The sequence below is a fragment of the Mus caroli genome, unplaced genomic scaffold (genome assembly GCF_978045245.1).
Source record: "Mus caroli unplaced genomic scaffold, Mus_caroli_1 scaffold_19, whole genome shotgun sequence".
Lineage (NCBI taxonomy): Eukaryota > Metazoa > Chordata > Mammalia > Rodentia > Muridae > Mus > Mus caroli.
This window is the reverse complement of record NW_028227274.1, coordinates 32,365,416-32,387,456: the sequence shown is the minus strand read 5'-3', so window position 1 is coordinate 32,387,456 and position 22,041 is coordinate 32,365,416. Positions and strand designations below refer to the sequence as shown.

Genomic DNA, 22,041 nt, shown 5'->3' with positions numbered 1-22,041 from the left:
CGCAGCAAATCGCGGCCTCCGGGGACAACGCCCACGCGCCTGCCAGGGAGCGCGCGAGCTCGCGCCCCGGGCGCTCGCCCGCAAATTCGCGTGTAATGGAGCGTCCAATAAACGCTACAGTTAAACCCGAACCCGTTTTCTCCACGCCCCTCACACATGCGCTCCACGACCTCGGTCCGGAGCGGAGAACGCAGGCGCAGAACGCACCTCCTTTTGCGCAACTGACGCAAGGAGACTGTAATCTGTTCGTAATTTATCCCGTGTGACCTTGAGTCTTTCCCGTCCTAAGGACCGGGGCTGTCCGAAGCAATGCCTGTCCACCTCTCTTCTCCCTTTCCCTTCTCCCTGCTCCCACAGCCGCGGAAACCGTGATGAGAGAACGGGAACTTCCAACGATTAATGCTGAGGATCGTGATGGCGGCGTGCGCCGATCCCGGGAGCAGCGGACACGTAGTCTTTGGTCAGGCAGCACATCGGGCGCCTCAGCAGAAGAGCGGGCTTCATTGCTGCAGCGGCCAGCCCCCGCCCCCCACCCCACGTGGTTGGAGGTTTCCAGAAGCGTAGCCACCGCCGTGCGCGCAGCTCCGGGCCTGTGGGGTGTTGGTTCTTGCCCTCGTAACCCGCTCTGTCCAGCCACCATGATAAGCGCCAGCAGAGCCGCGGCCGCGCGTCTCGTGGGCACCGCTGTGTCCCGGAGCCCGGCAGCCGCCCGTCCCCAGGTGAGAAGCTGCCATGCCTTCTGGTGGGGGCTCCAGGCGCCGACTCGAGTGAGGCAGGCCTTGCCCTTCGGGGTCAGACTCTAGGAGAAATCCGGAGCGAAGGGATGTAACGGACCTTCCGTGGGCATTGTTGACCTTCTTGCAGGGCTTTAGCCTCGAACTGTGCTGAGTCACAATCCTTGGCGTTCCTAAGTCTTTATCCCGCTAATTGAGGACGTCTGGGTCCCCCCTCTAACCTGTGGCGCTTTGAATGTGCCTGGTCTTAGGCAGTGGACGTAGTTTACTGGAAAGGCAGAACTAAGCACGCTCGAATTTTCTTAAAAGTCGATGGACAGGTTCTATACTGTAAATATTCATGAATGTCGCTGCTATGAAGAAACATTAGGAACCGAAAATTAAATTCCAACGTTCCAACTCCATTCCTGGACGTTTTACTTTATTATTTTTGAGACTAAGGTCTCTTTGTAGATCTGGTTGCCCGGGAATTGACTTTGGACTTCACAGAGACCTCCCCCCCCCACCCCTATCCCGCCTGCCTGTCTCTGTGGTACGACGGCTGAGATTGAAGGCGAGCACACCCTGCTCCAGTGTTAGTGACCTTTTTTTTTTCCTTCTTATTCGATTTACTTGTATCTTATAATAACAAGTAGAAAAAAGATTGTGGATCTTGAAATAAGAAAATGGACGTCTTTGGAGAATGAGACCTGTAATTCTCTAAAGTACATAATAATAACTCATAAAAATAATAAAATACATAAAAATAATTCTCTGGTTGACCAGGCCAGTGGAAATGAGTACCTTAATTGAGGCCAGGTGTACAGGGTTGTGAGTTTTATTTTGAGATAGGGTCTCAACAGCCTTAGCTGTTCTGGAACTTACTAGACCAGGCCTGCCTCTGGCCTGGAAATATTGGGGTTAAAGGCATTTACCATTAGGCCCGTCGACTGAGTTTTCAATTTTTTTGTGTGTCAGCTTAGTCAGGTCTTCAGAGGAAGTGGTTCCCAGACACACACACAAACACCCTACACACATGGGGGTTTGTGTGCGAGCAAGGCACATCTGCCAGCTTCCAGGTTGTCCTGACTTTGAGGGACACTTAATTTATGAGTTTCTTGTTGGTAAAGGTCAGAGTTGCTTCTAAGCATCACATTCTCGGTTTGTCACAACAAATATTGGTACAAGATCAATAATGTCAAAGTTGGAAATCTATTGGCAATGTAATTTTTTTCTCTCTTGGGGGAGGGGAGAAATTCAAGACAATTTTATGTATGCTTAATTTTACCAGACAAGTCTGGAAAACTTGTAGATATGTGATGTATAGCTCAACCTATGTATTTTGCATACTAAGGACTAAAGCTTGCATGTGTTTCTCAGAATAATTGGGGAAAGCCCAAGTTTCTTTGTGTAGTTGATGGCTGATGCAACTTTTTTCCCCCCAGGATGGCTGGAATGGCCTTAGTCATGAGGCTTTTAGATTTGTTTCAAGAAGAGATTATGCGTAAGTACAACCTCAGTTTCTCTAAGAACCTCAGAGCTTGGATGGGTTGGGTGCGTTAAACATTTGTAGTTGTAGTTTATTCAATATGCCACTTAACACCAACATAAAACACAGTTTGTTTTGGAGACCACTGTTCAGATGACCATGGAATTTCATTTCTTACAGATCAGAAGCAATCAAGGGTGCAGTGGTTGGTATTGATTTGGGTACTACTAACTCCTGTGTGGCTGTTATGGAGGGCAAACAAGCAAAGGTGAGCATAATTGGAAGCCTGGGGTCACTTAGATACCCAGTCTGGCATTAAGTACATAGAAATGCTGAGTCAGAGCCCAGGTTTGTGGTGGGCACCTTTAATCCTAGTAAAGGCAGAGGGATCTCTGAGTTCAGGGCCAGCCTAGAGTACAAAGTGAGTTCCAGGACAGCCAGGGCAACTCAGAGAAAAACCCTGTCTCAAAAACCAAGTGGCGAATTTATAGTTTGGAGCTGGTTTTTCTTCTGAGGGACTGTATCCTGGGCCAGCCTCAGCGGTGCAGTATTCTGTGCTAAGATTACAGGCATTAACCCCTCCAGACTTCTAATTTGCATTTAAAGGCTGCTTTTGCTTTTTTAAGACTTGGGAATTAACCTTTGGGTGTTCATAATTGAGTGGGTTTAGATTACAAGAGTACTATTTAAATGTGTCATTAGAGGACTTGAAATGGCCTGCTCTGTTAAGAGTCCAGCAAGACTCAAGGTTAGAAGCTTCTACTTGCTAGAAACAAGGAGAGCTCCCACTTTTGTGTTCTGTAGAGGTTGTTGAAGCCTCTTCAGCACAATACACAAGCTTTTCCGTTTTGAGTTGTCAAGAATTAGAGCTCCTGGGACTCTACAGTTGTCTCTTTTACCCTTGCTGCTTTGTACTGCTTCTTCACTAATGCCTGGGCTGGCTACAGGCTGGAACCCCACCCGTTTGATACTAAGATAAGCCCTTCCTTAATCCTAATTTATGCTGCTCAGCCTATTTTGTTCTCTGTCTAAAATTTTAGCTTCTGTATACTTAACAAGAATAGGCTTAATAAGAGTGGTATGGCCATAGGCTTGTGGACATATTTGAAATATTTATCAGGTAGGATTCACAGCAATAAAACATGCCAGTTTAGTGCATCATCCATTTAGCTTTTTTTTTTTAAATATGATTCAAGCCATGGTTGTATCTTAAGTCATGGTTATAGAGATTAATCAGTGTCTTTGGGAATTTTAGGTCCTGGAGAATGCTGAAGGTGCCAGAACTACCCCTTCTGTGGTTGCCTTTACAGCAGATGGGGAACGACTTGTTGGTATGCCAGCAAAACGGCAAGCTGTCACCAACCCAAACAATACCTTCTATGCTACTAAGCGTCTTATTGGACGACGATATGATGACCCTGAAGTACAGAAAGACACGTGAGTAATAGGAAAATCAGCCCAGAAGACTGGTGCTTTGATCAAAGTTCTGTGGATACCTTGATCACTTTTTCATTATTTTTCTTGGGAAGAAATCACACCACCACCAGAGGCATATAGGGTTTTTTCATTATTTCTTTGTTGTTGTTTTCCTATTTATTTATTTATTTAGAGAGGGGGGGTTCTGTGTGTATTGTCCTGGAACTCATTCTGCAGACCAGGCTGGCCTCAAGCTCACTGAGATTCACCTGCCTCTGTCTCCCAGGTGCTAGGATTAAAGGTATGTGCCAGCATCACCCAGCCCAAGAATACAGTTCTAAAAAGCCCATTTTTGCCTTCCCAGATTAGAGTTTGCTTTGATTTATATGACAGTAATACATAATAACAGGTCATGTATTAAGATGCTTTAAGTTGTCGGGCAGTGGTGGCGCACGCCTTTAATCCCAGCACTCGGGAGGCAGAGGCAGGCAGATTTCTGAGTTCAAGGCCAGCCTGGTCTACAGAGTGAGTTCCAGGACAGCCAGGACTATACAGAGAAACCCTGTCTTGGAAAAAAGAAAGATGCTTTAAGTTTGTGAGACATTCCTAAATTATGTAAGTCATCAGCAGTCATGAAGTGGAATAGGTTGTATCATGTTAAGTTGTGTGTGTGTGTATCCACCCTCCTCCCCCTTTTTTTCTTCTAGATAGTAGCCCTGGCTGTCCTAGAAAGCATTCTGTAGACCAGGCTTGCCTTGAACTCAGAACTCCTTACTTCTGCCTCCCTGGTGCTCAGACTAATAAAGGCATGGACAGCCACTGCCTGGCTTTTACTTATTTATTACATTTTTGTTTTGTTTGTGGGTATGGTCATCCTCTGTCATGTGACAGGAGGCCAGAGTTATACCTTGCACAAGTCCATTTTCTTTCTAATAACCTGACCTTCAATAGACCTTATTAGACTTGTTAGTAAGAGCCTTTACTTGCTAAGCTTTCTTCTTGGTCCTGTTTTGCACTTTTTTTTTTTGGTTTTTCGAGACAGGGTTTCTCTGTGTAGCCCTGGCTGTCCTGGCACTCACTTTGTAGACCAGGCTGGCCTCGAACTCAGAAATCCGCCTGCCTCTGCCTCCCAAGTGCTGGGACTAAAGGCGTGCGCCACCACGCCCGGCGCACTTTTTTTTTTTTAAGTTGAGATTAAAAGTGAAAAATATGGGCCAGGTAGGAGTGGTGTTACATGCTTTTGATCCCATCACTCAGGAGGCAGAGAGGCTGGTAGATTTCTGAGTTTCAAGACAGTCAGGGCTACACAAGGACATCCTGTCTTGAAAAATAAAGAAATCCAAAAGGGAAAGAAAAAGGCAGACTGGAGACTGCTCAGCACTTAGGGTGCTGACTTCTTCCAGAGGATCTGGGTTTGATTCCTAACACCTGGTGGTTCACAAACTATTGGTAAATGTAGTTCCTGGGAATGTGACATCTCCTGGCCAGTACGTAGATGTGCAGAGTAAACATCAATATACATAAAATGAGAAAAAATTAGAAAAACACCTCAAGCTTACTATTATGTGTGTTTTCTTAGGAAACTGCTTTTAAAAAAAAGAATTATTTACTTTAATTATATATGTACTCTGTAGCTGTCTTTAGATACCAGAAGAGGGCATCATATCTCATTACTGATGGTTGTGAGCCACCATGTGGTTGTTGGGAATTGAACTCGGGACCTCTGGAAGAATTGTCCGTGTTCTTAACAGCTAAGCCATCTCTCCAGCCCAGGAACCTGCTTTTTTAAACTCTGGGGATGAAGTAGACCTGGTTAACTTCAAGTTACTCTAAGTCAGTGTTCAACTTCTTCCTTGCATCTGTACTTTTTGTGACCAAGTAATATTGTATGAACATTTTCTTAGAGACTATCTGGTCTTTTACAATTTAAAATAGATGTGATATATGATGAACTTACAGTGGTAAGGATAGTTTACTTACATAATTCTTTCTGTCTTTAAGTAAGAATGTTCCTTTTAAAATTGTCCGTGCCTCCAATGGTGATGCCTGGGTTGAGGCTCATGGGAAACTCTATTCTCCAAGTCAGATTGGAGCATTTGTGTTGATGAAGATGAAAGAGACTGCAGGTAAGTGGATTTATTTCACATCCAGGAAAATTGGATGTGTTGTTTATTTCTCTGCATTAATACTGATTAACTTCATATTCTGTAGATAATGGAGTCTGAAGCTTTTTGCATAGAAAATTTAGGAAGGGTAGAACCTGCAGATTAGGTTTAACTTTCATGCTGGGCTGGTTGGTTGGGTGTTTTTTTTTCCCCAGTAGGGTGCACTGTAGTATTTTGTGTTTAAAAATCAGAAAGCTACAAGTTAAATTTAAGTCTAAAGGTCACTGGATATTGATAAGTCTTGACTGAAATGCTAAAATTCCCACGAACATCTCTGCTGTTGCACAAAAGCACTTCCCAGACCTTTAAAACTTTTTTGGGGAGGGGGTGCTCAGCAACACAGGCTGGCTTGAGCTTCCGATCCTACAGTTATAACCACCTAAGTACTAACATAGTTGTACTATGGGTGATTTGTTTTTCAGACCAAATTTCATACTGTAGTCTAGGCTGACTTGGAACTCATTTTTTAGTCAAGACTTGTGTCAGACTTGTAGTGATCTTTGACCCTCAGCTTTCTGAGAGCCAAGAGTATACGCATGAGCTACTGTGCCTTGCAGGTCTTCCTTTGTAACCCGGCAGCTTTGAATTCCTGTTCCTCCTGCTGCCTCCTGGGTGCTAAGTTACAAGGTGCTAGATACAGTACTCACTCTGGTGTCTTTCTTGGGGTGTTCTTTTCCAAGGCCTCTCTACATACTAAGCCACAAAGGAGTCTGTTGCTCCTGAAGAGGGTGAGATGTGGAATATTAGGCTACAGTAATAATTTTGTTGCCTTTTTTTTTTTATTTTCCTGACATGGTACCACAATTGAATTTTATTCTTTGTTTCCCAGAAAATTACTTGGGCCACACAGCAAAAAATGCTGTGATCACAGTCCCTGCTTATTTCAATGATTCACAGCGACAGGTAAAATTAATTAGATCTCTTGTTTGCTGGGAGTGGGGGTGGGGTACCTGAGTTAAAAGATGGAAAGATAGATTTATTTCTACTTTCTCTAGGCCACTAAGGATGCTGGTCAGATATCTGGGCTAAATGTGCTTCGAGTGATCAATGAGCCTACAGCTGCTGCTCTAGCTTACGGTCTGGACAAATCTGAAGATAAAGTGTAAGTTGGTACAGTATATATTCTTACCTGATTTACAGGAGGTGTGTGTGTAATTTTACTACATTTTGTTTGGGTCCGTATGTTGTGGTACATTTGTACCATGGCATGGATATGGAGGTCAAAAGATTAAATGTGTGAACTGGCTTTTGACTTTCCCGAAGATAGATTTTGGGTCAGGTTTTCAGATGTGGTGGCAAGTGCCTTCATCTCCGATGGTTCTGCTCTTTTGTTAAGAAATTACGCTTATTTTCAATTATTTGTTTGTATATAGGTATATGCATGTTAATCCTGACACAGAGATGTCAGACTCTCCTGGAGCCTCCTGATGTGGGTACCTGAAGAATTGTGCTCTTAGCTGTGGAACTCCAACTCCCACACACTTAAAATGTATTATGTGTGTGGTGGGTCACGTTCACAGCACAGTGCACATGTGGAGGTCGGAACAATTTAGAGGAGTCAATTTTCTCCTTCCATGTAATTTTCTGAGATTGATCAGGCTTGGAACCAAAATCTATTTTGATGGCCCTTGTGCTTGTTTTTTTGTTTTGAAGACAGGGTGGTTCTTTTGGTTTTTTTTTTTTTTTTTTTTTTTTTTTGGTTTTTCAAGACAGGGTTTCTCTGTGTAGCCCTGGCTGTCCTGGAACTCACTCTGTACACCAGGCTGGCCTCGAACTCAGAAATCCCCTGCCTTTGCCTCTCAGGCGCTGGGATTAAAGGTGTGCACCACCACTGCCTAGCTGAATACAGTTTCTTTATGTAGCTCTGGCTGTCCTGGAACTCCCTTTCTAAGCCAGGCTATTCCCAAACTCAGAGATTTGCCTGCCTCCCCCTCCCCTGGGATAAGGGTGTGCACTGCCACCACCTGACTTGTTTTGTAAATGTAACCTGAATGTGAGCTAAGTTATGACAGCTGTAAGATTTTTCCTAGAGCTTTACTGTTTCATAGGGCGAAAGTATTGTGCTTAGACCAAAAAAAAAAAGTACTTTATTCTCTGCAAATCTGTATGAACACTAATTCATGACCATTTTACTGTTCATTTTAGACCTTGATAATTTTTTTTTTGTTATATGTTGACAAATACTTTGGAAATCATAGTTGGTATGTTACTAATTTTACTTGTTTCTGTATGACATGCTTATATGATATGTTAACAGGCATGCCACTTAGGTTGTTAACTACATTCAGTTATTAAGTATTTCAGGAAATATCATAGTTAATAATTAAACTTTTGGTCTTTTAATTCATTCCTTTGATTTGTTCCTTAGAACTTATTTATTTATTTTTTAGCATTGCTGTGTATGATTTAGGTGGTGGAACCTTTGATATTTCTATCCTCGAAATTCAGAAAGGAGTGTTTGAGGTGAAATCTACCAATGGGGACACTTTCTTAGGAGGGGAAGACTTTGACCAAGCTTTGTTGCGGCACATTGTCAAGGAGTTCAAGAGAGAGGTTAGTCACCACTGGTTAAGGTGTAGGCACTGGGTTGTTGAGAATTTTTGTTTGTTTGTTTGCATTGCTTTTTGCTTTGTTAATAGCTTTTTTATACTAAGGTAACTATACTTCAGATTCATGGGTAAACTAAACTAGTTTAGTTATATAATCTTAGATTGGGAACAAAAGACCAAGTGACAGTGGTTACAGTATTGGAGAAGGAATTTTAGGAACTCTGAAAAACAAAACCTTGAGCTTGACAGAGTTGATGGGAGTTCAGTCTACTGACATGGGTAGGATAAATTATTAATATTTGGTTATTTTCTACATATCTTTAAAGGTGATAATTTGTATTTCTTTATAAAGGATTGGCCCCTTAATAAGCAAACAAAACATGTTCTAAATTGCTACTGCAGTTCTATATTAATTGTCTCACTGATCCTATTTTATAGACAGGGGTTGATTTGACCAAAGACAACATGGCGCTTCAGAGGGTTCGGGAAGCTGCTGAGAAGGCTAAATGTGAACTTTCCTCATCTGTGCAGGTGAGGGATGGAAAAACCTCAGTACTGAGCATATTTGAATAGTGTATTCTAATTTACCTAATGTCAGTGTAGCCTCTTTACAGTTTTCTGTTTGCTGAAAACTTTGGGCATGAGCAAAGGAACAACTTGATGATCAGTTCTTTTCATTTGAATGAATGAAGTAGATTTATGGATGTGTGTATCTTTTGCCTGCATGTGTGTCTGTACTACATTTGTGCTTGGTTTCTGAGGCGGCCAGAAGAGAGTATCAGAACTGACATGTCAGTGTTGGGGATTGAACCTGAGTCTTCTTGGTGAGCTCTTAACTACTGAGCCATCTGTCCATTCCTGAAAGATGATAAAGATACACTAGAGCCAAATAACAGTCACGCATTGGATCAGAGGGCATTGGATCCCGTTATAGATGGTTATGAGCCACCATGTGGTTGCTGGGAATTGAACTCAGGACCTTTGGAATAGCAGTCAGTACTCTTAACCACTGAGCCATCTTTCTAGCCCTCAGGTTTGATTTTTGTTGTTGTTGTTTTTGTTTTGTTTTGTTTTAAGATTGATTATTATTATATGTAAAGTACACTGTAGCTGTCTTCAGATACCACAGAAGAGGCATCAGATCTCATTACAGATAGTTGTGAGCCTCCATGTGGTTGCTGGGATTTGAACTCAGGACCTCTGGAAAAGCAGTCAGTGCTCTTAACTGCTGAGCTATCTCTCCAGCCCCCTCAGGTTAGGTTTTTGAGACTGGGATTTTCTGTATAGCCCTGGGACACTAGACCAGGCTGACCTCAAACTCAGACCCACCTGCTTCTGTCTCCCAAGTACTGGGATTAAAGGTTTGCACAACCATCCCTGGCTTGAAGTAACAAGTGTTCTCTTAACCACTGATGTCTCCAGCCCACTCCTAATGTTCTTAGCTCTGAATTTGGATGAATCGTTCCACTTTTTCTTCTTAACCTACAACTGAAACTAATGAATGGTAACTTTCTCTTACACTTGAGGTTTACCTTCCTAAGGAAACTAATAAATAGTAAGGACTATGCATTAAATATAACTTAAAGGTGACTTATACCTGTAATCCTAGTACTCTGAAGGCTGAAGTAGTTTTAAAGGAACCTAACAGCAGGGTGTGCTGGTCACAGGAAGATAAGAGTTTAAGGTCAGCCTTACCTGACTAGTGAGACCCTTGGTGTGTGAGAGAGAGGTCTGAAGCTGAAAAAACATCTGACGAGGGCATACAGCATGTTAAGGACAGGACAGTTTGAGGTGGTAGGGAAGAGAGAATTTGTGGAGAGTAGTTGCTATCCCCTACCTCCCCACCCCCTTTTGGTTCCCAGCACCTGCTTGTAACACCAGTTCACGGAAGCTGACACCTTCTTGCTTCTTTAGACACCTGTACTTATGCAGTACACATCTACATACATTTAGGTAACACACTTTTTAAGAGAGTTTTGGAAAAAATCAGTGGCAGATTGTATAAGGCTCAGGGGTAAAGACCTGGGGTTGGAAAAGCTGAGTGCAGATGGAGGAGATGCTAAACCTAGACACAGATGTGGGTCATTAAGTACAGACCCCAGAAGAATTATTAAACATGGTCAAAACATGTGAAAAAGTGGAATAGAATGGAAAATGTTTCTTAAGGAGCCGTGGATTAACGAGTTAGGTGGTAGAGTTTAAAAGTGAGGAAGGAAGGCAAACTTTGTCATAGAATGGCTTTGTCTTAAAAGTAGTCCCATGCCTGGAACATGATGAACTAACCAGTACCCCGGAGCTCTTGACTCTAGCTGCATATGTATCAAAAGATGGCCTAGTCGGCCATCACTGGAGGGGGATCTGGATGTGTACTTCTCAGACAATGTTCATAGCAAATTCTTTGAATTTTGTTAACCTAATTTTTTTAACTGTGTTTTTTCTAGTTGTCTAGTAACATGCATTTATTTGCTATGAAACAGACTGAGTGCTGAGATTAGATATGTGCTATATATACTCTTCAGTATATACTAATTATACATAATAAATTTTATTAAGATTTTCATACAAATATATATTTACCACATCAAGTCTAAATATATCCTTGATTGCATGTGCTTTTCAAGTCTGTGGTTATGGCTTTAACTTTGAATGGAGTATCAAAGTACCAATTGTTCTCCCTACTGACATGTGGTTCCTGTGCAGACTGACATCAACTTGCCATACCTTACGATGGATGCTTCTGGACCAAAGCATTTGAATATGAAGCTGACTCGAGCTCAGTTTGAAGGCATTGTCACAGATCTAATCAAGAGAACTATTGCTCCGTGTCAGAAAGCTATGCAGGATGCAGAAGTCAGCAAGAGTGACATAGGAGAAGTGATTTTGGTTGGTGGTATGACAAGGATGCCCAAGGTATGGACTCATGGTATTTCTCCTAGAGGAAAAAAGTAACAATATGCATTCTTGAGGCAAATGGCTTGTGTTGTGTGTGGACACAAATGTGATCCATTCTTCTAGTACTTTTAGTCGCCTGTGATGGCTCATGTAGGAGGATGGCTTTGAGTTCTAGGTAAGATGCAGCTACAGCTACCTGTGCAAGGTAGGCACACACTTAAACCCAGTCTGGTAAAGACAAGCTGTTAAGCTTGATTGTAGCCAGTCCCTGGGGGATGTTTTGGACACCTTTTCCCAGTAGTACTTGGTGGGGGTGAGTAATGGGGGGCTACTTGAATTTCTTCAACAAATACTTGTGCAGTGATGCATTTTATTCAACACATCATTCTGAAAATAGATGTGTAGAGAAATGATAACTGAGCACAGATTTGTTGAAGGTGCAGTTGGGTTTTGGTAGCTAGATAGAATTATCTTACACCAAGTTAATGATGCATTTATTTTGGTAGTGGTTTGTTCTGTTTCTCTCTTTGAAACGCATAGATGTTGGAAAATGAGCCCAAAATAAGACCCTAGGATTCTGGTTTATTCTGTTATTGATATTAACAAATTCTCCTAAGATGCTGTGCACTTTTGTTACCTCTAATACATAGGCTCAGAAACTATCCCTCATTTCAGATGTAAAATTGATTATACTTCTTCCTAAGATTGGTCGATTGTGTAGAATATGAGAACTGTATTTTATAACCCCTTGTCATGTGCCTTCTATTTCAAATGACATCCTCTAGGAAGCTAGATAAGTAAACTCTTCTCTCATTTAAGTGGACAGTGGATGAGATGCTTTGAAGTTGTCAAATACAAACAAGTCTGCAATCTTGGATCTGAATCTATCTGACTTGCTGTCTGGCAAGCATATTCGTGCTCTGTTTCACTCCATCAGTTGCCCTGGGTGTTGGCTAACAGGTTCTTTCTCCCTGATGCTTAGGTTCAGCAGACTGTACAAGATCTTTTTGGCAGAGCCCCGAGTAAAGCTGTTAATCCTGATGAGGCTGTAGCCATCGGAGCTGCCATTCAGGGAGGTGTGTTGGCTGGTGATGTCACAGATGTGCTGCTCCTGGATGTCACTCCCCTCTCTCTGGGTATTGAGACTCTGGGAGGCGTCTTTACCAAACTTATTAATAGGAACACCACTATTCCAACCAAAAAGAGCCAGGTAAGAGCCATTCTTTTTTCCTGCCTATTAACAGTCCCAAGTTGTACAAGTGCTGTTTCCAATCACTTTATGAACTCTTTCTTTAAAACTTTGTTTCTAAGACTATACTAGCTGGACTGGGTGTTGAGACTATGTATTTTGTTTTTTTCCTCCCCCTTTTTTTTGCAGTTCCTAGAAAAGTTAGACCTCAACTAGCAGTGGTGATTATGGGAAAGATGATGCAATTTCCTAAAAAGGCTGTTGTTATTTGTTACCAAAGTCCTTGTAGTCTTCTGTTATCAAAAGCAGGAAAAGCCTGGCGAGGGACATGGGAGTAGGTTTGATTTCTGGGCGAATGATGGGCTGCATTGTGCACCACCAAGTAGGGACATATGGACCTGGCATGGTCTCAGATGAAGAATTATTTCTTGTGGCTGGTAGATTATTCCAACACTTGGTATGTTGAGGCATGAAAATTCAGAGTTTGAGAACTGCCATGGACCATGTATGAACATGTCTCCAATATTTTATTTCTATACTAATTTAGTTGTCAGTTTTTCTTGAGCACTCTAGTTCTGGTGTTTGTGCAATGATGTATTTATTTGTCACATCATTCTGAAGGAAAGTTTGTGGTGACTTCTTATTGCTGAGCACATGGTACATTGTCTGTCTCTAATCCTCTTTCCCTGGACTAGCAAACCAGTATTTAAGACCTTGTTTTGATGCCTTAACAGCTACTGTGTGTCTTTTTAAATTAATCCTGTTCCTGTCCTTTGTTCTTAGAGTCATATACATTAGGAATTACCCAATATCTGAATAAATTTCTCTTGTTAGCCTTTTCTCTATAATAGGTGTAGTTAAATCAGATTATCAAGTTTTCTTTTTCCCTAGGTGTTTTCTACTGCTGCTGATGGACAAACACAAGTAGAGATTAAAGTGTGTCAGGGGGAACGAGAGATGGCTGGAGACAACAAACTTCTAGGACAGTTCACTTTGGTAAGTGTTTTGAGTCTGAATATCATGCTTTTGGGGCCTATAGCTTGCAAAGCTCCAAACTGCTGACATACAGGCATATTGTGTTATTTTTTTAAAAGAACTTTATGTACATGAGTTATGAAACCCATGATTTTAGTTTTTACCTAAAAGTGCTTTGTGTTTTCAGAATTTGAAATTTTTAAAGCCCGGGAAATGTTCAGACTCAGAAGCAATGCTAACTCAGGAGTTAGTTTTATCTTGATTACTCATTTCAAAAACACTTAAGAGCTACTAAGTTCTGGTCAGCATTGCTACAGTAGAGAAGTTTATTTGCTGTAAACTCTGGGCACATACAACCATCATGGTTATTAACTCCTTGAAGCCCAATGATTTCAGAAAGCACTACAACTACCACCGTCACTTAAAATCTTAAGTTTTTGAGCATTCAGTTTTAGGAAACAAGTGGTTAGTTGGCCTGTTTGGAAATGAGAATACATGGGCCTTTCAAAGGAGCTCACTCTGGGTATTTATTTTAGGTTGGAATTCCCCCAGCCCCTCGTGGAGTGCCCCAGATTGAAGTTACGTTTGACATTGATGCCAATGGGATTGTGCACGTTTCTGCCAAAGATAAAGGCACTGGTCGTGAGCAACAGAGTAAGTAATCAGACTGTAAATGATCTGCCCAGTAACCCCCCTTCTTACCTCCCCCCCCCCCCCCCAGCATTGCTGCCTCTCTTAAACTTTTTGGGAGGGGTGAATATTGTTTTGAGACAGGGTCTCACTTTGTTTCCCTGGATGCCCTTAGAAGTTGCTGGATAGGCAAGGCTGGCCTTAAACTCTGAGATCTGATTGCTTCTTCCTTCCAAATGGTGGGATAGATGTCTGAATTTTTATATGTATAACATTGGGGGGGGGGTAAACAGGCAAGCCTGACTTTGTGGATTGTTGAAGTATGGATTGCTTAGAAGAAGATCACGTGAACCTTTTTTTTTTTTAAGAATTATTTATTTACTTTATGTATATGAGTACACTGTAGCTGACTTCAGACACAGCAGAAGAGGGCATCAAACTCCATTACAGATAGTTGTGAGCCACCATGTGGTTGCTGGGAATTGAACTCATGACCTCCAGAGGATCAGTCAGTGCTCTTAACCACTGAGCCATCTCTCCAGCCCTACCCTGCCCCCTCAAACTTTTTATACAATTTACTTACAAGGCTATGAGTGTTTATAATTTGAGTCATTCAGATTAATTACTATATAAATAGTGGTGGTCTGGCCTTGAACTCTGATCTGCCTGCTTTCTCAATGGTGTATACCTTCATGCCTAGTGTAGTAATTTCTCAGTGCAGTAAGAGAACTAAAGAGCTGTCTTATTTTTTTTTTAAACTACAGTTGTAATCCAGTCTTCTGGTGGATTAAGCAAAGATGATATTGAAAACATGGTTAAAAATGCAGAGAAGTACGCTGAGGAAGACCGCAGGAAGAAGGTGATTACTTTTGCTGAACTTGTTACAGCTGACAGTAGTTTGGTTACAGATACCCAGTTTCTCTCACCTCTCATCTCCTGATGGCTTTGTTTAATGTGAGATTACACTATGTAGTCAGGATGTTTGAGACAACCTCCCGTTTCCCAACCTCCCTAGTACCTGGGATCCGGGGCACATACTGGGTTTGGGATGATCTCTTTAGTCTTCCACTGTTAAAATTTCCATGTCACAAAAGCCAGCTCAACTCTCAGACATGCCAAGTACTTCAGCTGAAAAACTGTGGCAAGTAACTTCTCAATTGTTACTGAAGTTAATGAAACTTTGGTTGACTAATTTTTCTAAGGAACGTGTTGAAGCAGTTAATATGGCTGAAGGAATTATTCATGACACAGAAACCAAGATGGAAGAATTTAAGGACCAGTTGCCTGCTGATGAGGTAACAATTCACTGGTTCTTTGAAGCTCATTTTTCTTTGGGTTGGTAGTGATTCGGTTTCTTAAACATATGAATAAGGGTTGGAGGTGGAGAGGCAAAAACTATTTAGAAATCTAAATAGTAAATTACATGTAATGAGACAAGATACCTAGATTTAAAAGATGTGTCTGTGTATCTGTGTGTGTTTTGCCTTTTCCAGTGCAACAAGCTAAAGGAAGAGATTTCCAAAATGAGAGAACTCCTTGCTCGAAAGGACAGTGAAACAGGAGAAAACATTAGGCAGGCGGCATCTTCCCTACAGCAGGCATCATTGAAACTCTTCGAAATGGCATATAAAAAGGTACAAGGGCTGGAGGGGTAATTGGGACCTAATTACCGGGGTTCCCTCTCTACCATTTATAGAATTGAGAAAACTGTAAATAGAATGTCACGAGGAATCAGTACAAGATGAGGTTTGTATGGTGAATGAAGCCTGTTGAACAGAGAGCGAACTTGTGGATACCTGTGAAATCTTAGTGATTCTCAAGTATTTTCTCAACAGATGGCATCTGAACGGGAAGGTTCTGGAAGTTCTGGCACTGGGGAACAGAAGGAAGATCAGAAGGAAGAGAAACAGTAATCGTGGCAGTGCATTGTGGAGCCAGAAGGACATACTATGAAGCTTGGGAGTAAAGGGACTTCCTGAGCAGAAAAGGGGCAGACTTCAGTCTTTTTACTGTATTTTTGCAGTATTCTATATATAATTTCCTTAATATATAAATTTAGTGACAATTGCTAACTCATTTAATGGGTAATAAAGTCAGCAATAGCAGGTTCATACTGTTCTGTCACTAGCCTGTTATTTTCAGCTGCATGTAAAGGGGTGGGATGGGGCTGTGCACCAATCATTAAGGTAAATTTGGTTTGTGCTGAAATGGCTGTGATTTCAAGGTGGGAAGCCCATTTCACATGCAGTCGAGATAGTCTGTCGTGGCCCTTGAATTGAGATCATATGCAGATGCTTGTTGGCCAAGAGCACTACTATAAAGAATGACCTCTGTATATTTGCTCCTACAACTGATGCCTTCAAGACTGAGCTACCTGTGCCATGGTCTGTAGGTGCAGAAGCTAGGTCAGTGGATAGCGGCTGTGTTAGCCATAGCTTAAAGTGTGATATATGAGGATGATAGAAGCCTCTCATGGGCCTGAGGCATACTTCTCTAGCCACCCTCTTGGTTGGCCAATGTCTGGCATCTGTATTCTTGATGATTGTTCCTTTTTCATCCATTCTGGATTTTTTAAATAAAATTCTGAAAGCCTCTTGATTTCCTTTGTGAATGGTGATAGCTCAAGGACTATGACTACTATCAGGTTTGTAGGGAGAAAATCAACACTGGCTAAAAGGTTGAACAAATGAAACATGGGGAGTGACTAGTAAAATGCTGGCATATATGCTGGATGTGAAAGTCCACTCAGGAAGCAGTTTGAAGCCAGGCAGGGCTGTACAGTGAGAACACTGTCTTAATAAAAGTACTGGCATAAACAAATCCAGTCGTCGTAGTCTTCTATCTAGAAAAACTTAAGTGCTTTCTACCTTGATAAATTTCAAGCAGAGTTGGTTTAAAGAATATAGTGAGCCGGGCGTGGTGGCGCACGCCTTTAATCCCAGCACTCGGGAGGCAGAGGCAGGTGGATTTCTGAGTTCAAGGCCAGCCTGGGCTACAGAGTGAGTTCCAGGACAGCCAGGGCTACACAGAGAAACCCTGTCTCAAAAAACAACAAAAAAAAGAATATAGTTTTGTTAGTAAGTCCTAATGTCTGATTTCAGTGACTCAGGACAGTTTTTGGGTTTTTTGTTTTGTTTTGGCCTATGGCTATGTGCACGTATCTCCTGAAGCTGTAGTTAGAGGTAGCTGTGAGTCCTGGTGGTGGCCCTGCATTTGCTGTTGATCTCTTTAGCCTTTATTTCTGATAGGGTTTCACTGTAGAATACTGGAATGTAGGTACTACCAAGCCACCTGATTTCTAAACATTTTTGAAACATTAGGATAGGGTTTCCAAGATACAAAAATAGCAGGATATACAGCTATTATTTGCTATAAGTATTTCATGTGGAAACAAATCAAGGTTCAGACAACCAATGGTGTTTTGGTCCAAAATTCAAATACCTCAGATGAAGCAACAAATCTGTTTTCATGCTCTGCTTGACCCTTTAGGTTGTTGGAAAGCGGAAGTACTGTAAGGATTTTCCCCTTCTGGTTTTTATTTTATGTATGTCAGTACACTGTAGCTGTACAGATAGATGGTTGTGAGCTTTCATGTGGTTGTTGGGAATTGAATTTTTAGGACCTCTGCTCACTCAGTCCCTGCTTGCTCTGGCCCAAAGGTCTATTTATTATATAAGTACACTGTAGCTGACTTCAGAAGCACCAGAAGAGGGCATCAGATCTCAGTACAGGTGGTTATTAGACATCTTGTGGATGCTGGGATTTGTGCTCTTATCTGAGCCATCTCGCCAGCCACCCTTTCCGTCTTTTTAAGAACTTGGGTTAGACCCCTTCGTAGTTTTCCATCTGCTTCCACCCATCTTTCTGCTCTTGGTTTTATGGCAAAATAAATAAAAAACATGGGGTTGTTCAAACCTTTTGTTTAAAAATGTTAGCAAAAGCACAGATTCATGTACTTGTCCTAAATGTTCAATTCCAGATCAGGCACCCTCTGCCTACTTCACACCACAAATGCATGTAGTAAACTTAAATATATGGGAAGCAAAACACACTGTAGAGATGAAGCCATCTGCGCTAGCCGGTGCAACTTTTATCAAACTAGAAACACCAAGTTTTTGCAGGGTGGTTTTCTTTTTTGTTTTTGACAGGCTTGCTGTGTAGCCGAGGCTGGCCTCCAACTTGAAACAGTCCTTTAACCTGCGTGCTAGGGTTATATAAGCTTGTATCACTACACCTGGCTGAATTTATTTACATTTTCATCATTGGAGATGGGACCTAGAGCTTCAAGCCACTGCAGTAAATCTCCCAGCACATAAAGATAATTTGTCTTATGTGTGTGTTGGTGCTAAGGATCAAACTCAGAACCTTGTTTTAAGCTAGCTCAATTGACAGCCCACTACAAAAGTTTTTTGTTGGTGTATTTTGTTTTAGGGATGGTTGTGCAGTGAAGGAGTGTACATCACCATGCTCAGAAAGAGAAATTCTCAACCAGAAAATGAGTAGAAGGAAAAAATTGATAAAACCAAAAGTATAAGTGGTATTTCCTTTGCAACATATTTTGAATGGCCAGAATAAGCAGCAATCCTGTCATCTTGGTATTGCTGTACTGGTATGTCTGGTGGCTTGGAAAAGGTCTGATATCTAACATATCTTGCTACATCATCCCAAATATGTCAGAGTAGGCCAGAGATTGAGCTTGCAGCCTCAAGCCCTTTTATTAGCATCAATCCATTCAGAAGGGTGCAACCCTCACGTCTATAAGCAATTCCCTGTAGGCCCTATCTCAAAGATGAGATCTATTCATTCTTACTTCCTAGCCTAGGTGGATAAGGACTCTTTATAGGTTTCTCAATTATACTCTTTTCATGAATGGATTAATATTCCTTCAACTTTAAACCTTCAAATCTCTCAGAGAAGCTGGAACGTAACAAAACACATTTATAGTGAACACCTTTCATACAGATTGAATTAACATTTTATTTACCTTGTACATTTCACACTCATGATGCTTTTTTAACCCTAAAAGTATTTCAGCATGCATTTTACATGATCCCCATAATTATCAAAATCAGAAAACTTAACATTGATACATTTTCATCTACAATCCATATTAAGACTTCCATCAAGCATGTGGTTCACACCTGCAATTCCAGCATCAAGGAGGTGAGGGACTCCCCAAGTTTGGAGCCTGGACTGCAGTTAGACCCTGTCTTGAAAACAATAAAAAAGGAATTCCTTTGATCAGTACACAGGACACCATGAGTCCTAACGTAAACTCTTAAAGCATGACTCAGAAGGTGGAGATTAGAAACAAGGGCAGTGGTTTGTAAGTTAAAGAAAAGGTCCTTGCAAAATAGACTTTAGCCAGTCCTTAGGCACTGAATGTAGAACTAGATACTAATAATTTTACTGGGTGTTGAGGAATAGCCTTACACAATTAGCACACACTCAACTAGGGTCCCAGCCTTTTCATTGTTTTTCAAACCTAAAGATTTAATTCTTTATGTGTTGATTTGCCTGCATGTATGTATGTGTACCACGTGTGCACTGGAACTGGAATAAAGCCATCATTTGGCTGCTTCGAGCAAACCCACATTCTTTTGGAGGAGCAACCACTGCAAATACTCTTAGCTGCTGAACCATCTGTCAGTCACACACACCCCCCCCCCACACACACACACACAAAAGAGTTTCTCTGTGTAGCCCTCTGTCCTAGGATCTCTAAAGCAGACTGGTATTGAACTCAGAGACCTGCTTGCCTCTGCCTCCAAAGTGCTGGAATTAAAGGTGTTGAACACTACAACCAATCCTTGCACCGCCATCCCCATTCCATTTTTAAAAATTAACTAATTTGAGACAGGGTCTTACATAACCCAGGCTGCCCTTAAATTTATTCAGCAGCTTGGGCAGCCCTTGAACTCAAGATCTTAAGATCTTCCTGCCTCTTTTTTTTTTTTTTTTTAAAGAATAGGGACTTTAGGCTTTCCCCAGCACCTAGGGACACTCTAGTTGTCTGAGATGGTAATGTGTGTCCTGATCGTGTCTCCAATTCCTGAACTCAACTGACAACTGGGCAGAAGTAACTAGCTAGAGACCTACACTAGGTGTAGCTGGAGCTACAGACACGTACCATACAGGAGCTTCTTTTCACCCTCAGTGACACAGCTGAAATTCAGAGCCTCAGGCAAATAAGTGTTCCACCACTGTATACACCCAGGTTTATGCAAAAATCTATTGTGGGACTCTGGATGGGGCAGAAAAACAGCAGCAGCAGCAACATATCACTTAAAGACAACTTAGGAAAGGGTTGCAGATGCAGAGCATTTGGGTGGAACAGTGTTTTCCAGCATCCTTAACACCCAGGAAAGACACTTTAATTTTCCTAACAAATTGTTTACATTCAACCTCGGTAGCCAAACGTTTTAAGTTTTTTCCATACTAAACAGCAGCTGGGTGTTCAAGTCAGTTCTAACGCTACCTAGAGTTATAACACTAGATCTCACAAATAAAGAGCAGTCTCCTAGCCTACTCTAGCTTTGGATGCTCAGTAAGAGTTGCAGGTTTAGGACCTGTGGACTTGACAGGTCTGGCTGGGTTTGCTAATTTACTAGAGTGGCTCACAGAATTCAAGGCAACAGTTTATCCATCCAAAGGCTGTTACAAAAGATACAGAATAACAGCTTGATGATACAAGGAATAAGGTCAAGGAGGGTTCTGACTCCAGAACATATGTGTCCTCTGATTCTTTCTGCTATGATGATACTGCCTTTCAAATGGTAGGCTTGGCCTAAAAGATCCCTCAATGTCTTCTTCCCCTACTGCTGCAGCACACTGCCTTTTTTCTATCTCCCCAAATATTTTAGACCCTCTCTGACAAAAATCACTCATTCTCCGAGCCTCATTTCAGAGTTAGATTTCTTGTCATACACTTTCGAAGTACCTAAAGTACTTAAATATTCGTGCAATTATCTTATCGTATAAAATATGAAAAAGAAATCATCTGGGTTTAGTGATTCACACCTGTAATCCCATCTTTCGGAAGGCTGAGACATGATTATTTGTTGGAGTTTGAGGCCAACATCAAGATCCTGTCTCAAACGAAAGTATAAAAATTACAAGCGATTATAAACTCAACTAGACTGTAAGCTCCATTAGGGTTCCATTACTTTGTTCACGTTTAGTCCTAGAAAAACGAGATCTAGTACTTGCTTCGAGGTCAAATATTTGAATACACCCAAGCGAAGCGAACAGAGCCAGACAATTGAAAAGCTTAACTCATAAGTAAAAGTTCTAACGCTTTCAGCATTCTCCCTACCTCCACGCCCAACAGTTAAGAACAAATCACGCATGCTCTCAGAAACCTTGGGTCTCCGATCTCAGGCACCCCCGAATCCTTCAACACCCAAAAGTCCCAAATCCAAAGTGAACCCATAGTAGTTAGCACTGAAACCCTTCTTCACCCCGCGCAATCGATCGGCTCCAGCCTCAGCGAACTTCCTGATCTCGACCTAGCGGTCAGGATTCTGAACTTTTGTTCGCAAAGCCGCGATGCACACAGCCCACCGCACTGTATTAGCGAGCCATAAAGTTGAACCTCGTTGCGACGTTTCCTCCATGCTTCCCTAACGCAGTCGACCCCACGCTCGTACGTCCGTGACCGAGACTTTGCGCCGCAGAGCTTCAGATGTTCATTCAGATCAAGGGGGAAGAACGAAAGACAACGACCACGTTGTCTCTCTCTCTCGCCCTTTAAGAGGCACCCCCATTCTAGCCCATAGAGGCTGGGGAAATGCTCGCGAGAGCCACGGAGCTCGGCCCGCTTCCTCCTCCTGGAGAGCCGGGCCGGAAGGAAGATCGTCCCTCCCGCTCCCCTGCCCATACCTCACAAGGCAGCCAGGCCGCCGAGGCATCCAATCAGATTGCCTCTTGTAAGCGGAGGCGCGGAGAGCCAATGGGAAGTCGCGGCGCGCGCAGAGCCTCTCGTCGTCGCCCCGGCCCCCTCCCTTCCGCCCGCCGCCTTCCA

At 42.2% G+C, this 22,041-nt stretch overlaps 1 protein-coding gene and 2 non-coding genes across 3 annotated transcripts; all 3 read left to right on the top strand.

Annotated features, from left to right (window-relative positions):
- The first annotated feature begins 515 nt into the window (after window positions 1-515).
- Window positions 516-16,838, top strand: Hspa9 (heat shock protein family A (Hsp70) member 9). The gene is made up of 17 exons (XM_021150159.3): window positions 516-719; window positions 2,159-2,217; window positions 2,383-2,470; window positions 3,458-3,639; window positions 5,620-5,744; window positions 6,613-6,686; window positions 6,779-6,885; window positions 8,174-8,336; window positions 8,771-8,863; window positions 11,033-11,242; window positions 12,207-12,434; window positions 13,305-13,409; window positions 13,925-14,042; window positions 14,783-14,877; window positions 15,221-15,313; window positions 15,512-15,652; window positions 15,854-16,838. The coding sequence occupies exons 1-17, from the start codon at window positions 639-641 to the stop codon at window positions 15,929-15,931; spliced, it is 2,040 nt and encodes a 679-aa protein (XP_021005818.2). The 5' UTR covers window positions 516-638; the 3' UTR covers window positions 15,932-16,838.
- Window positions 11,580-11,649, top strand: LOC115029960 (small nucleolar RNA SNORD63). Its single transcript, XR_003835513.1, has one exon. It is a non-coding gene; the product is annotated as a small nucleolar RNA SNORD63 (small nucleolar RNA).
- Window positions 12,998-13,068, top strand: LOC115029961 (small nucleolar RNA SNORD63). Its single transcript, XR_003835514.1, has one exon. It is a non-coding gene; the product is annotated as a small nucleolar RNA SNORD63 (small nucleolar RNA).
- Window positions 16,839-22,041: the final 5,203 nt, after the last annotated feature.